Consider the following 14,124-nt stretch of genomic DNA (forward strand, 5'->3'; position numbering starts at 1 on the left):
ACCTTATTGGGTGTCATTTTTTTGGTCTACCGTGTTTCTCTAAACAAGGAATGGTTCCAAAGCTGGCAGGGCTCTTGGCACACGTTGGAGATGTGGGAGCAGAATTTATTTTAGAAACCACAGTAAAGCTAATAATTTACCTGAATGTTTACATTTAGCTTGCTGGTTGTAGTATAGTGATCGTTAGTTTTTATAAAAATTAAAAATCAAAAGTTTTCTGCTAGAAATGCCATTAGCCAGAATACAGCACCCCGTTCACTTATTAACTGTTTTTTTTGGTCTTTGTGTCATATGTCTTCTAGTGCTTTGTAGACAAGTGGATTACGTTTTTGCTGCCGATTGTAGTTTTGTGCTTTTGCAGTGTCGTGTGCTTTGTTGGTTTTGGATTTGTTCTTATCAGGTTAATTAAGGCTGTTCTACCCCTTATTCCTGCTCAGTGAATCAAACAGTCCAATATTCACTGTGAACTTCTAGCGAAGACAACTTCAAAAAATTCTGAAGGGGATTAACTGGTACATACTGATTCCCACAGAGTTGGTTCTGTAAAAATCAAAGCAGGGCTTCCCTGGTGGCGCAGTGGTTGAGAGTCCGCCTGCCGATGCAGGGGACACGGGTTCGTGTCCCCGGTCCGGGAAGATCCCACATGCCGCAGAGCGGCTGGGCCCGTGAGCCATGGCCGCTGAGCCTGCGCGTCCGGAGCCTGTGCTCCGCAACAGGAGAGGCCGCAGCGGTGAGAGGCCCGCGTATCGCAAGAAAAAAAAAAAAAGAAGAAGAAGAATGATACTAACATCTCCTACATGTTAATATGTTTACAGAAATGAAGCAGTGCTTCTTACCACTTGCTTGCAAATCTGATTTTAACAGCTGGCTGATAGTGCTTTTCTGCTTTAGCGCTCACCTTTAACTGGTGGTCCCAGCTCAAGATTGGTTATTCCAGCTGTTTGTCCTCTAGAGGCCTGCGTCACTGTACTTTGGATCGTTCTAAACTGCATGTTGTTCTTTCCCTGATTACCACTGTTTGTACACATCTTTTCGGTGCTGTGTGTGGACACTATCTGTTATTTACACAGCTTTATGTGCCTGATTAGACTGAAAGCATCTTGAGGGTAAATTCTCATGCTGACTGTTTTTAATCTCGAAGCACGTATAGCAGCAGATCTTGCTCCAGTGAAAGTTTAAACATAGATGCTCCCCTTCGGCCCCTTGTGTTTCATTTATAAACATGCCGGCCTAACAGGAAAAGAGAGGTGGATCTAGGCAGTCAGTAGTGCATCTCATGGCTGACACCTACTTCATAGTGTGGCCTTGTACAGTCCCAAAAATGTCAGAGACAGTCTTGTCTTGGTGTTAGACCTTATTAAATATGTAATTGTCATCTAACTGAACATTTTTTCTTTCTTTCACTGGCTGCAGAGCATCTTTAGGTGTAGATTGTTTACTTTCTTTACCAAAGTCTCTGGGCCTAGGGCTTGATGTTACCACTGACTTCCACAGGATGGCAGACTAAACCCATTTTTTGGTGTTAGGTGTTTGAAACCATTTTTAACACACATGCTGGTGCTCTTAATTACTGTTAAAAATCGTTTTTGAAAAAAAAAAAAATCTTTTTTTGCTTTTTCTTTAGATGGGCGGTATCAAACCGAGAAATGCTCATAGCCCAGAACAGCTCCTTGGAATTTAAGCTACACAGACTCTATTTTATTAGCTTGTTAATGGGTGGAACTACAAATCAACGAGAGGCATTACAATATGCGAAAAATTTTCAGCCATTTGCCCTAAATCATCAAAAAGGTGAGTCTAGAGTCAGCTGTTTTTAATGGTTGGAACAGGACCATGGCTGCCATTGGAATTTAAGTTTATCTTAACTAGATCTAATATACATTTGCTAATAAACTGATACAATTGTAGATGATAAATCACTTAGTGAAAAAAGCTTCTTGGCTGGCTCTAGAACAAAAGTAAAGCATTAAACCTCTTAATTGAAAAGTCAGAGAGAGACATTGCATTTTGGGGGATTCTACATTAACCTAAGAGGAGACAGAGAAAACGTAAAGTATGCACTTGCCCCCGGCATCCCCCCACCATACTGCTGTTATGGCCACGACAGAGTGTCTGAAGGTGCAACAGGGTAGCAGCAGTTACTCCCAGGTGTCAGTGTAGAGGGACTGACTAGTTTTACAGCCAAAGATATGTGATGACCCCGTTTATGACATGATTATTACTTCTCTAGATAATGGTAATTATACTATGCTGTGTATAAATTATAAGTTCAATATTTAGCGCTTCCCTTTTCTTCTTCTTTTTCTCTGTGCTGTTTCTTTAATAGAAACCAAGCTTAAGTACCAGAATTTTAAAGGACATTGTCAGTAAGTTATTTTATGCCATGTCAGCTGGGGGAATTCTTGCCTTTTTCAGTGTATTACTTGCAAGCTCTGTTTGGAGTGTGATCATTCGCACCTCCAAATTGCTGCTGCTTTTGTTTAGACATTCAGGTTTTGATGGGAAGCCTCGTGTACCTGAGACAAGGGATCGAGAACTCACCATATGTTCACCTGCTTGACGCAAACCAGTGGGCTGACATCTGTGACATCTTTACACGAGATGCCTGTGCCCTCCTGGGGCTCTCCGTGGAGTCCCCGCTCAGTGTCAGGTATGGAAATTGTCCTGTTATTGAAATGTGCGTTGCATTGGTTAGTTCTGCTTAATTTGTTGTCTAGTTCTTGACGTTTAAAGCTGAGAGAACATGTGTCTTTCTGAAGAAGAGTACAGTTGGTATTTCAAGAGATCATCACAATTGGCAGTGACCTAGTTCTAAGTGTGGTCTGTGATCCTTTGGGGGGTCTCTGAGAGCCTTTTCCACTGTGTTCACGTTGTGGGTTAAACTGCTCCAGCCTTAGCACAGATCGGGGCAGTGGTCCCAAACCCCACAAGGACTTGCTGTATTCCTCATCCACCACACACTTGCAGATATTTTAGTTTTACTTAAGAATGTTCTTGACGAAACGTTAAAAATCACTCACTTTATTAAATTTCGACCTTTGAGTATACATCTTTTTAACATTCTGTGTGCCCAAATAGGAAGCTCAGATAAAGCACTTCAACTCATGCCAAATCATGAGACAGAATGATGATTGTCTCAGGAAAAAGCACCTGTATAATGTTTGAGTTATGAGCTAAAAACTACTTGCTTTTTTCCTGGAACACAGTTTTTACTTTTACTGTCTTAGAAGACAGACTATAGGTACTCACACTCAGGTTTTTGGCAGATATTTATTCAGATGAATGAAGTAAGCTTGTCCCATCAGGGAAAGTAACTGGTGGTATCTTTTGCTACAGTGGTAAAATTCAAGATTGTAAGCTAAAATAGAAAGTTGGGAAAACTTGAACCGACCACTGTAAGCTTGACAGTTCCCCAATGCTTAAAAGACATTTCCAGTGAGATTGGTGGTAATAATAATGAATTTGAATTTTTTGATATTACATAATGAAATGTGCTAACACTTGGAAGATCAGTAAGATCTCACAAAATCATACATGAGTAAAAGATTCAGAGTATGAGACCATTGGATTTTAGTGGAGCAGGGTACAAAAAGTACAATGGCAAGTATTCAGATTCCACTTTCCAACTAACCTTTAAAAAAAACTAGTACTTGTTGGGACTTCCCTGGTGGTCCGGTTAAGACTTCATGCTCCCAATGCGGTGGGGGGGGGGGGGGGGGCGGGGAGGGCTGGGTTCGATCCCTGGTCAGGGAACTAGATCCCGCATGCCACAACTAAAGATTCCACATGCTACAACTGAAGATCCTGCGTGCTGCAACCAAAGACCCAGGGCAGCTAAATTAAAAACAAAACAAAACTACTGTTTGTTGAGTTTTGGTGTGGCATTAAAGAAGAATATCCACAGTTATCTGAAAAGGCGGTTTAAGTACTACATATCTGTGTGAGGCTAGATTTTTTTCACTTACTTCAACCAGAAGAATTCATTGCAACAGACTGAATGCAGAGGAAGTTGTAAGAATCCAGCTGTCTTCTGTTAAGCCAGACATTAGAAAGATTTGTAAAAAGGTAAAACAGTGCTGCTCTTCTCAGGTTTTTGGTTTGGAAAATACAGTTATTTTTTGTGAGACTGTTATTTATAACATGTTTTTTGTTTTTAAGTGATTAATCAATATTTTAATTCTCAGTTTTAATTTCTAATACAATAAATAATGATAGAATAACCCACAAAACTAAATGTTCTTTGAGATCCTTAATGTTTAAGCCGGTAAAGGGGTCCTGAGATCTAAAAGGTTTAAGAACCAGTTTTAAGCAATAACTGTTTGGGGAGGGACTTCCCTGGCGGTCCAGTGGTTAGGACTCTGCTTCCACTGCAGGGGGCGCGGGTTCGATCCCTGGTCGGGGAGCTAAGATCCTACATGTGCCTTGCGGCGCGCAGCCAAAAAACGAACCTTTTTAGCTCTTCTATTTATTTGGCTCCTCCGGTGTTTTGAATCCCTGCTGCGTGCCAGGCATTGTGTGGGACACAGACATGAATAAGGCTCAGCCTGCGTTCCATAGGGGCTGCGCCTGAACGGAGGAGACAGACTCGTGCAGTTAAACTGTAAGGTGTGGTGGGGCTGCAGGTCTGGTTCTCTGGGACAGACTCTGAAATGAGCGGAGACCCACGTGCAGGAAGTGTACTGGGATCAGCCCCTGTGGGGAGTGAAGGCAGCAGGGTCAGAGGGAGAAGCTGGACTGTGATGCGGTCGCACCAGAGGCCTCGGTCCACCCCTGCGGAGCTCTGGAGCTGCAGTGGCCTGTGCAGTTGTCCCAGATTGGTGCAACTTTTGTATCCTCAGGTGGAGCGGTCATCGAACGTGTCCCTGGTCAGGTCGCTTTCTCCAAATGAGGACAGTCCTGAAGGGGGACTCAGTGGAGAGCTGACTGCCAGCACTTCTAGATGAGAAAGGTGCTTCTGCCCTGTACAGGGGTGATCTGGGTCTGGAAGGAACTGTGCAAGAAAATGTTTCAGAGTGTCATTAATGTTAAGAATGCCATTAATGGACTTCCCTGGCAGTGGTTAAGAATCCGTCTGCCAATGCAGGAGACACGGGTTCGAGCCCTGGTCCAGGAAGATGCCACATGCCGCGGAGCAACTAAGCCCGTGCGTCACAACTACTGAGCCCGCACTCTAGAGCTCGTGAGCCACAACTACTGAGCCCACGTGCCACAACTACTGAAGCCCGCGTGCCTAGAGCCCCTGCTCCGCAACAAGAGAAGCCACTGCAGTGAGAAACCCAGCCACTGCAATGAAGAGTAGCCCCTGCTCGCCCCAACTAGAGAGAGTCCACGCACAGCAACAAAGACCCAATGCAGCCAAAAATAAAATAAAATAAAATAATTTTTAAAAAAAAGAATGCCATTAATGACCGGTAGGCAGAGCTTATTAAACCTGGTGGTTTTGTAAACTGTAAGACTGCGTGTGTGCGTGCGCGCACGCAAAATAGAGGGCTTTGTAATGCTTTGAATCCAATGGCCGGGGTCCTCTGCACATAGCATGGAGTCTGGAGGAGTTGGCGTTTCCTAGGACCAAGCTTTCTGACACCTGGCCTGGCATTAACATTTCCTCTTCTGCCTTCCCAGTTTCTCAGCAGGTTGTGTGGCGCTGCCAGCTTTAATTAATATCAAAGCTGTGATCGAACAGAGGCAGTGCACTGGAGTCTGGAACCAGAAAGATGAATTACCTGTGAGTGCCATTTTCTGTTAGTTATTACCTCTCCTGTCATTAGAAGAACGTGGATGTTAAGGATTTTCAATGCCTGTCTTGCCTTTCAATCAGGGAACATTATTGTAGCCTTTTGACAGGGGTCCTTTTATGTGTATGTAGACATGATTAAACAGTAGAAGTGGGGAGCTAGTACATTTTGGAGGCGCTGGAGGAGCTCTCTTACCATTTTGACTTAGCGTGGCAGTGACAGCTAATGAAGGAAAGCATCAGAAGTGGGGAGGGTGGATATACTGCAGCGTGTGGTATGTTCTAAGTGCAGTTGCTAAACCACTCGTACTGTGAACTTTTTAAAATATGAAAGCAGTGAGTCAACTCGATTTAGTTTTGTCTGAAACATTGATATTTATGAGATCACGGGCTTGTGCTGGTTATATTTTTCTAATACCAATTAAAATAAGTGCATAGCTGTTAAAGGTCGTCGCAGTGACACCTGCGGTCATCAGTGGCCCTCCCGTGCTGTGTGTCCACTGTTGTCATGGACTGGGCCATGGTTTTAAACGTCTGCTCCAGTCACTTGCCAACTGTCTAACTTCTCAAAGCAGTAGTTTGTCCACCTCTGAAAGGGGACCATCCTTCTCTTTATGGGGCTATTAAAGGCTGAAGGTAACAGAGGAATGCTTAGAATAATACAGGACACGTAGTAGGTAGTCAGGTTTTGTTGCCATAGTAGTTACGACATGGAGCAATAACAGAGGTCATCGTGTGCGTATGTTTCCATCAGGCCTCTGACAGGCACTGCAACTTTGACAGGGATTATCATTCCTGTCATGACTTGGTCACAGATCCTAAAGGGCTACAATATGCATTTGACTTTTTGCTTTTTTTCTGCCACCCCTGTGCACACGTTTATCTGCAATTACCCTGTTCTTCCAGCTGGTAACTGTCGGTTGGTTGCCCCAGCTTCTCAGAGATCTGTCCTGATGAAAGGCGCAGGTGCACTGCCAGTCCTGAGCGTGGTCGGGACACGAGCAGTACCCTGCAGGGCTACCGCTCATCTGAGCAAGCGAAAAGAACTTGAGCCTTCACTCGCTTGGCTGAGGCAGGTGCCTGCAAGAACCTGGCAGTTTCCCAGGTGTATTGTCAGTATCTTTGACACTTGCACACTAGAACGAAGCACACTGAAATCTGAATTCACCCAAAGCCTGTGTGTCAGGGTAATAAACGGTTGCAGGGGGGCGGGGGGGGATGATCTGGTCATTTTTTCTCAGGATTATTGTTACACTTTGCCACCTTTCTTGAAAGAATCTGAGCAATAGACTTTTATGTTGATACAGCCATTTTAGATTTAAAAGGAAAGAAAACAGAAAGAACTGATGTTTGTGGAGCGTCTGTCCTGTGCTAACCACTGTGCTAAGGTGATTTCATAGCCTTTGTTTTGTTCACTGCAAAGAGAGATAGCCGATACAAGCTCTGTGAACTCAGATGGATGGGTTGTGAATTCTCCTGCTGAACTTTAGTTTAAAGCCCTTGTTTCAGGTTGTTTCTCTGGACAATTACACATAAAACATGAAAAAGATCTGGATCTGAAGCCCACACAGCAGTAAACAATGTTTAGTCTGCCTTTAAAGGGATTATCACACTGAATTGTATCACCTAGCTAAGGGTCCTGTAAAAACAGTCAGGATTGCTGGTGGGTTTACTCTTCGATATATCCTGATGAATTTTCGAGAGTATTTGACTTCTAGAGCGTTGCCTTGCCTTTGACTCTTGCTCTCAGGCATCAGAGTTTGGGTTGATACGTAGTGTTAAAAATAATTTAGAGGGCTTCCCTGGTGGCGCAGTGGTTGAGAATCTGCCTGCTAATGCAGGGGACACGGGTTCGAGCCCTGGTCTGGGAAGATCCCACATGCCGCGGAACAACTGGGCCCGTGAGCCACAGCTACTGAGCCTGCGCATCTGGAGCCTGTGCTCCAGCAACAAGAGAGGCCCGCGCACCGCGATGAAGAGTGACCCCCCGCTTGCCACAACTAGAGAAATCCCTCGCACAGAAGTGAAGAACCAACATAGCCAAAAATAAAAAATAAATAAACAAATGTGGGTTTAAAAAAAAATATATTAAAAAAAAATAATAATAATAATTTAGAATTATGAGGTAATACTTTGAATCCCAAAGACTGTCCATCTTTGGTTAGTTTAGAAGAGTGCTGTAAAAAGGTACCTTCAGATGAGTAGGTTTGATAAATGTTCTTTGCTGCAGAGCACGTATTGACATGTGGATGGTTTTCTGTAATATAACTTGAGCCTTTTACCTTTTTTAAAAAACAGATTGAAGTGGACCTTGGTAAAAAGTGCTGGTACCACTCAATATTTGCCTGTCCTATTCTTCGTCAGCAAACAACAGATAACAATCCACCCATGAAATTGGTCTGTGGTCATATTATATCAAGAGATGCCCTGAATAAAATGTTTAATGGTAGCAAGTAAGTGTTTGACTTTTTCAATGGCAGTAAAAAAAAAGAAACAAATAGTCTTTTGGAACTTAGTGGGAAGATAAGTAACAAGGATAAATAAATGTAGCTAGAATTTAGAAATAAATAGATTTCTTAACTACTTATTTAGTTTAGTGGGTGGTATCTTTTCTCAGTCTTTATTAGTCTTTGTTCGTGAATTTATTGATTAGATTTATAAGCATGATCTTTAACTCAACTTTTTGGGTGGGTGGTACATTGTCATCAAGGCCGTTCCCCTCCCTTTTACACAAATGGTAGGCATACTATACACTGTTCTGAACTTTGCTTTTTTTCACTTAGTGATACACCTTGGAGATTTTTTTATGGTGTAGAAAGAGCCCTCATTCTTTTTTAAAGCTGTAGATTATTCTGTCATATGGAAATGTGATAATTTATTTAACCAGCTCCCTGATGATGAGCATTTAACTTTTGTTACTATGAAGTGAATTACCGTATCTATATGGGATTTATAAATTTGCAGAATTGTAATTCAACAGGTATATACATTTATAATTTCTATACATGTTGAACCCAAATTTAAAAGTACAGTCTCAAAACCCTATTTCTAGCTAAGGCAACTACAAAATTTCTCATTGGAGTTCATTTCAGACCCATTATGGTGAAGTCTTTCTTTTAAGAGAAGGCCCTGAAGCTGTTCATGTTCTTCCCAGAAACCCTGGGAGTGCAGGTAGGTGGTGACTTGAAGCCAGAGCTTGATCTTGGTTCAGACCATGCTGGTTTCATGTGCCACTGCAGGGTATTGTGTGCCACGACAGGGCATGTAGGCTGCTCTGGGTAGGCTGCATGCCTTGTAGGCTTAGCAGCTGGCATCAGATTTGCTGCATGTGAGTGGATTGTGACACCAGTACCTCTGAAAGTCATTTTGAGATCGGTATAAGCTAAACCTTGGAGAAGAAAAATTGGATTTACTTCTGAAACCCCAAAAGCAATTTTCAGAACAGTTGTCTTTGTTTTCAAAATAGTTTTCACTGATTTCCACTGAAGAAGAGCCTTGAAGTTTAGCGTCTGGCTTGGATGGTGTTTCTTTGTGACCCTTCAAAGCTTGGCTGTTACATTAAGGGAAAGCACAGTTAATCCTCAAAGCAAAAAACAGACGTGTGTATGTGTGTAATTGTTAAAGACTCTATAACTAGGTAAAAATTGAATGCTCAGTACTGATCCTGTTCCTTGATTTAATGTTTTCTTTCTTGTCTTTAGATTAAAATGTCCATATTGTCCAATGGAACAAAGTCCAGGGGATGCCAAACAGATATTTTTCTGAAGAAATAACTTTAGTTTGCAATTTGTAAGTGAAACTGAATCGAGAGAACGTTCCATTTAATGCAGCTAACCAAGGACTCCCATGTTTATATAAGCTAATGCTCCGGAAACTTTGCCAACATTTTAGTGTATACACACTGAGGGGAGTGCGCCAGATGAATATTATCATAGGGCTTTATTATATTCTTGGTCTTCATTTCTGATCAAGTAAATACACCAGCAGTTGTCATTCAATGCAGGTTTTTGTACTTAATTATATGGTGATTTTTTTACTTTTTAAGAGCAGAAACAGAAATTTACCTTCCTGCCATGTGTTTAATATCTCTCCTGCTTTTACTTTTGTCATTCTCCTGATAACTGTAAGCCTTGAGAATGTTTGTGAAAAAGTTTTATTTCCTGTTACATGTACATAATTAAATGAAAATTCTTCAGAAAAAGTTTGAAAACCTGAATTGTGGTTATGAAACTAATTTGCAGGGGTTTTTGTGCTTAAGGAAGAGAGCTGTGATAGATTCCAAATTTGCTTTTTGATGTTGTCCTCTGCTGCAGCTCTCACCAAGAAGTCAGCAGACCTGCATCTGAGGTCTGCTTGTAGCCCCAGCAGGCTGCCTGTTATAAAATTCCATCACCAATTTATTAGCAGGTTGGTGTGAGCAGTCTTCCACTAGAACAGAGTGGAAGCAGTAATATTGTTTCTTTGCTTTTATTGCCAAGAGGTGCTTGTTTTAAAAGAGTGTTCAATAAAACAAAATTGTGAAGTTAGAAGTGTTCTTAAGTTGATATTTGCTCTCTTGGTCTTGGTAGCCCTCTTCTCTAAAATCTGCTTTCAGGACTCGGCTGTTTATATTGCATTTGTATATCATTGCAGGCACAGTGTTGCGTGTATGTATATATATATGTGTGTGTATATATCTATGTGCACCAGCATCAAACATTGTGTATCTGGAGGGGAAGAAGCATGTTCCAGTCCTAAAATGCAGTTACCAGACTCATCACTTTCAACCCTGAAACTTAGAAGCTAACAGATTTTCTGTAGTGCAGAATATGTTTATTGCCGTTTTTGTATTTGAATAGTATACTGTTCAATGCCTCTCTTCTGCAAAGCATATCATCTCATTGACTGTGAATCTGTATATTATTCTAATGGATACAGATTATGATCTTTTCTCTTGTGAGGTATCTTCATTTAATGCACTGTCCAAAAATAGCCATGTGTAAGAGTCTTTCTCTGTATGCTGAACTACATGGAAAAGACTTCTGTGGACATAATTCTGACTTAAACCCATGAAGTTACTTCATTTTGAGAAGAACGTCATATGGAAATCACCAAATACTTTGCAACTCTGTGTCATCTGACACGGAACTGAATATCAATAGAGGAAAACTTTCATGAGAAAATGAAGAAAGAAGAATACACAGAAGCAGAGAGAAATGTGACGCTTCACATTTTAAACTGCAGATTGACTTCGTTTGCGGGGGAGGGAGATACCAGATTTGGTGCTAAGTTAATTGGAAACGGGCAACATTTGCTGTAGTGTATCCTAGCCTGGATGGTTTATCCTGAAATGTTCACCTGAGGGAACGGGGATTTGTCTGTAAAGGAAAGGGGTACTGCTTGATTGCTGTGTGTGATCAGGCTGATGGCAGGAGTCACTGTGTGCTGGGGGGCTTAGCCAGGGATCGATTGGCCTGCCGAGCCGCTCGCTGTGCCCAGCCTCCGGCTCAGCCTCATGGCTTTCCTGTTGGCACCCTCTGTCCGCTAACACAGTGAGGGAAGGGAGCAGAGAGAAGCTCCTTGGACTCCAGGAGAAGGTAGAGAACTCCAGGCGACACTCTGGCCGAGGATGTGAAATTGCTTTATTATGTTATTTTTTCCTTTGAATGAAACCCAGAGTGTCTTTTTTTTTTTTTTTTTTTTTTTACCTTTTTCTCACTAGGCCAGATGTAGTTTTAGTTTTAGTTACAACTTACTCTCACCTTTCCACCTCAAATACCTGCACAACATTTAGGCTTTACATAAGGTTGGAACAATACAGACATTGCTCCAGAGGCTGGTGGTCAATGTCTGTTGGCGGCCAGACCCTTCACACAGCTGGCTCAGGCCAGTTTCAAGGAGAAAATCAGGAGAGAGCTCTGTTCTGTCCCTGTCCCCGTGTTGGAAATCCTGTTGACAGTTTTCTGTGCAGCTCATGAAACTTTAGACAGAATATGCTTTAATGGAAGCGTTTGATTTTACAGCTTCCTGTGCAAGGTCCTTGGGGTCCCCCTGGGCAGGGTTTGGGCCAAAAATTTGAAACTCTATTGACCTGACAATTTAACGTGCAAATGATGTCTTGTAACCTTCTTTAATTAAATGCATGGACTTAAAATTCACCGGTGACTAAATGTGAAGGAGAGAGGTGGATTTGAAGAGGCCAGGCCTTAACCAAAGATGCTGAAATAAAACGTGCTGCCCTTTCTGCTCTAGTAACACCTTCACCGCTGGTGTCAGGACCATGTCATTACCGAGGCCGTGGGTCAGCTGTGCGGGAGGACGCGCTTCGTCGCTCTCTGCTTCCTCTTGCAAAAGGTCGTGAAAAAGAGCCAAGGTTTTTACAGTCAGACTAATTATGTCCATTGAAAACAGAATTTCAGAGTGGTTTCTTAAATTTCTTTAGGAAACCATTTCCATTTACCAGTCATGGACAAAGGCCATGGGACTCTGCTAAACCAGTAAAACCTTATCAGATTCTTAGATTCTGATTTAGAGCATCTGTGCTTTCAAGGACAGACCTGAAGTGCAGTGGCTAAGGTTGTCTTTTGACCTTTTTTTCTCCTTTGTGTGATCATCACAAATGCCATTTCTGTTGCTTTAGTGGTGATTATATGATACTTCTAATATATAAATGAACGGGTATTGGTGCCTCTTGATTTTTAAAATTTCGAAGAAAAGAGCCACCTCATATTCATAGGGTGTGTGAGTATTTTGTGGGTGTATGAGCATTTGATTGAAACTAAGGAGATTATGAAGTAAATCTTTTGTTTTGCTTTTTGTATAGCAGCTGATGTATACAGAGACACTAAACCCCACGCCACATTTTGTGGGGGAATGAGGATCCTTCTTTCTCTCCAGGTAGTCCCACAGGTTATGCAGTTTAAGTTCAGTATATTTTACGCTGTGAGTTATTTTCCACCTCGGTGGTTTCAGCCTTTGGGACAGTAGATACTGCAAAAACCAAGAACTCTTGGTTTGTCTGCACAAGACAAGCTGCTGGTAGACATTAGCCCTCTGGTTTTCCAGCTCAACCTCTGATTAAGTGGATTGACAGTCAGGCTGGCCAGTCTGCTTAGTCAGCTGACTCAGGTTATTTTCAGGGAAGGCATGGAGGCATGTTTTGGTTAATTTCATCACTAGGATGTGTAGGGTGAAGACACAAACCAAATACCTTTAATTACTTTTCATACATTATCTTTGGTAACACTAGAATGCTCTGGTCTTGGGGGAATGTTAGCAAGGAACACAACAGAAGGTTTGGCGCTTCATAAGCCTGTCCAGCTCTGGCAGGTTTTATGTAGTACATTGGTGTTTACCATAAGCAGGTACAAACTTCACGAACTGTTCTTAACGGTAATTGAATAGATACCAAAAATGGAATGACACATGTATTTTAATAGCAGATGAGGCAGTTAGTTTTAGGGCGAGTTTTTCCGCTGTTGATTTTACTTCAAGACATAGGGAGAGAAAACAGTTTAGTTTTCAAGACATCTCCCTCTACAGTTTGAAACTGTAGTGAGCATATGCTTCATTTACTTCCAAAGAGGCAGAAGCAGCTGGAACTGGCTTACAGCACATGCTTTGTTTCATGTTATGGGTGATGGCCTACACTCTTATTTTAATGTTCTCCAGCAAGGCAGAGGTGGGGCTCACGAGGACTTAGTGCCTGATCTTTTCTTTTGGGAAGGGGTGGGAGTGAATGTATCGGGGACGGGAGGGAAGCTAGGAGAAGAAAATGGGAGCGTGAATGAGTGTGCATGTGTCTGAAATTCACCATTACCCCCACCTGTGTCTAGCAAGGAACAGGTATTTAATGTATTTTGCTCCTGACTGCAGTGTGCATGTATTTTTTTGCCCTCCTCCATGTTTTCTAGACTTATACTAAAAGGATTCATCAAATCATCTTGTTCAGATGGCTCAGGATTGTATTTCTTTTGCTTACCCTGTGCTCTTGGGTTCTATAGTATTTCTATAATTATGTAACAATAGTGTTGCACTGTAATCTATCATATAGAGCTATATGTATGGAAAATTTTGATCAGTTTTTTTAAGAAATGTATCCTGTTTGCAAAGGCACAATAAAGTTGCATCTTATAGACTATAGGCAATAAAGCTAACAATAAACCTTATTTAACACAAACCATATTCACATTCTCTGTTCATTTGATCTTGAGACAAGTCTAGCATATCCAGTAGTTTCAGGGATATCATTTTAACTTAAAAGGTTCTGATATATTTAATTTATAAATCTCAGACTGATATAATAGAGTTTTGGAAAACTATAAGAAATGCTTTGTTAATGTGTGTATTCCTATGTAAAACACATGGCTTCTCCTGTGTATATTTTTAAAAATTAAAAAGAAATGCACATT

The 14,124-nt window shown here is 41.7% G+C and overlaps 1 protein-coding gene across 1 annotated transcript in view; it reads left to right on the forward strand.

Annotated features, from left to right (window-relative positions):
* RMND5A (required for meiotic nuclear division 5 homolog A) overlaps positions 1-14,124 on the forward strand; it is a 53,245-nt gene extending 39,121 nt beyond the window's left edge. Inside the window, exons 5-9 of the mRNA XM_082642550.1 lie at positions 1,625-1,791; positions 2,485-2,650; positions 5,623-5,725; positions 8,033-8,187; positions 9,436-14,124. Of these exons, the coding sequence (XP_082498676.1) occupies positions 1,625-1,791; positions 2,485-2,650; positions 5,623-5,725; positions 8,033-8,187; positions 9,436-9,499 (655 nt within the window). The 3' untranslated portion in view covers positions 9,500-14,124. The remainder of the gene's footprint in view (positions 1-1,624; positions 1,792-2,484; positions 2,651-5,622; positions 5,726-8,032; positions 8,188-9,435) is intronic.

This window comes from Mesoplodon mirus, assembly GCF_964341445.2.
Source record: "Mesoplodon mirus genome assembly, chromosome: 14".
Taxonomy (NCBI): Eukaryota; Metazoa; Chordata; class Mammalia; order Artiodactyla; family Ziphiidae; genus Mesoplodon; species Mesoplodon mirus.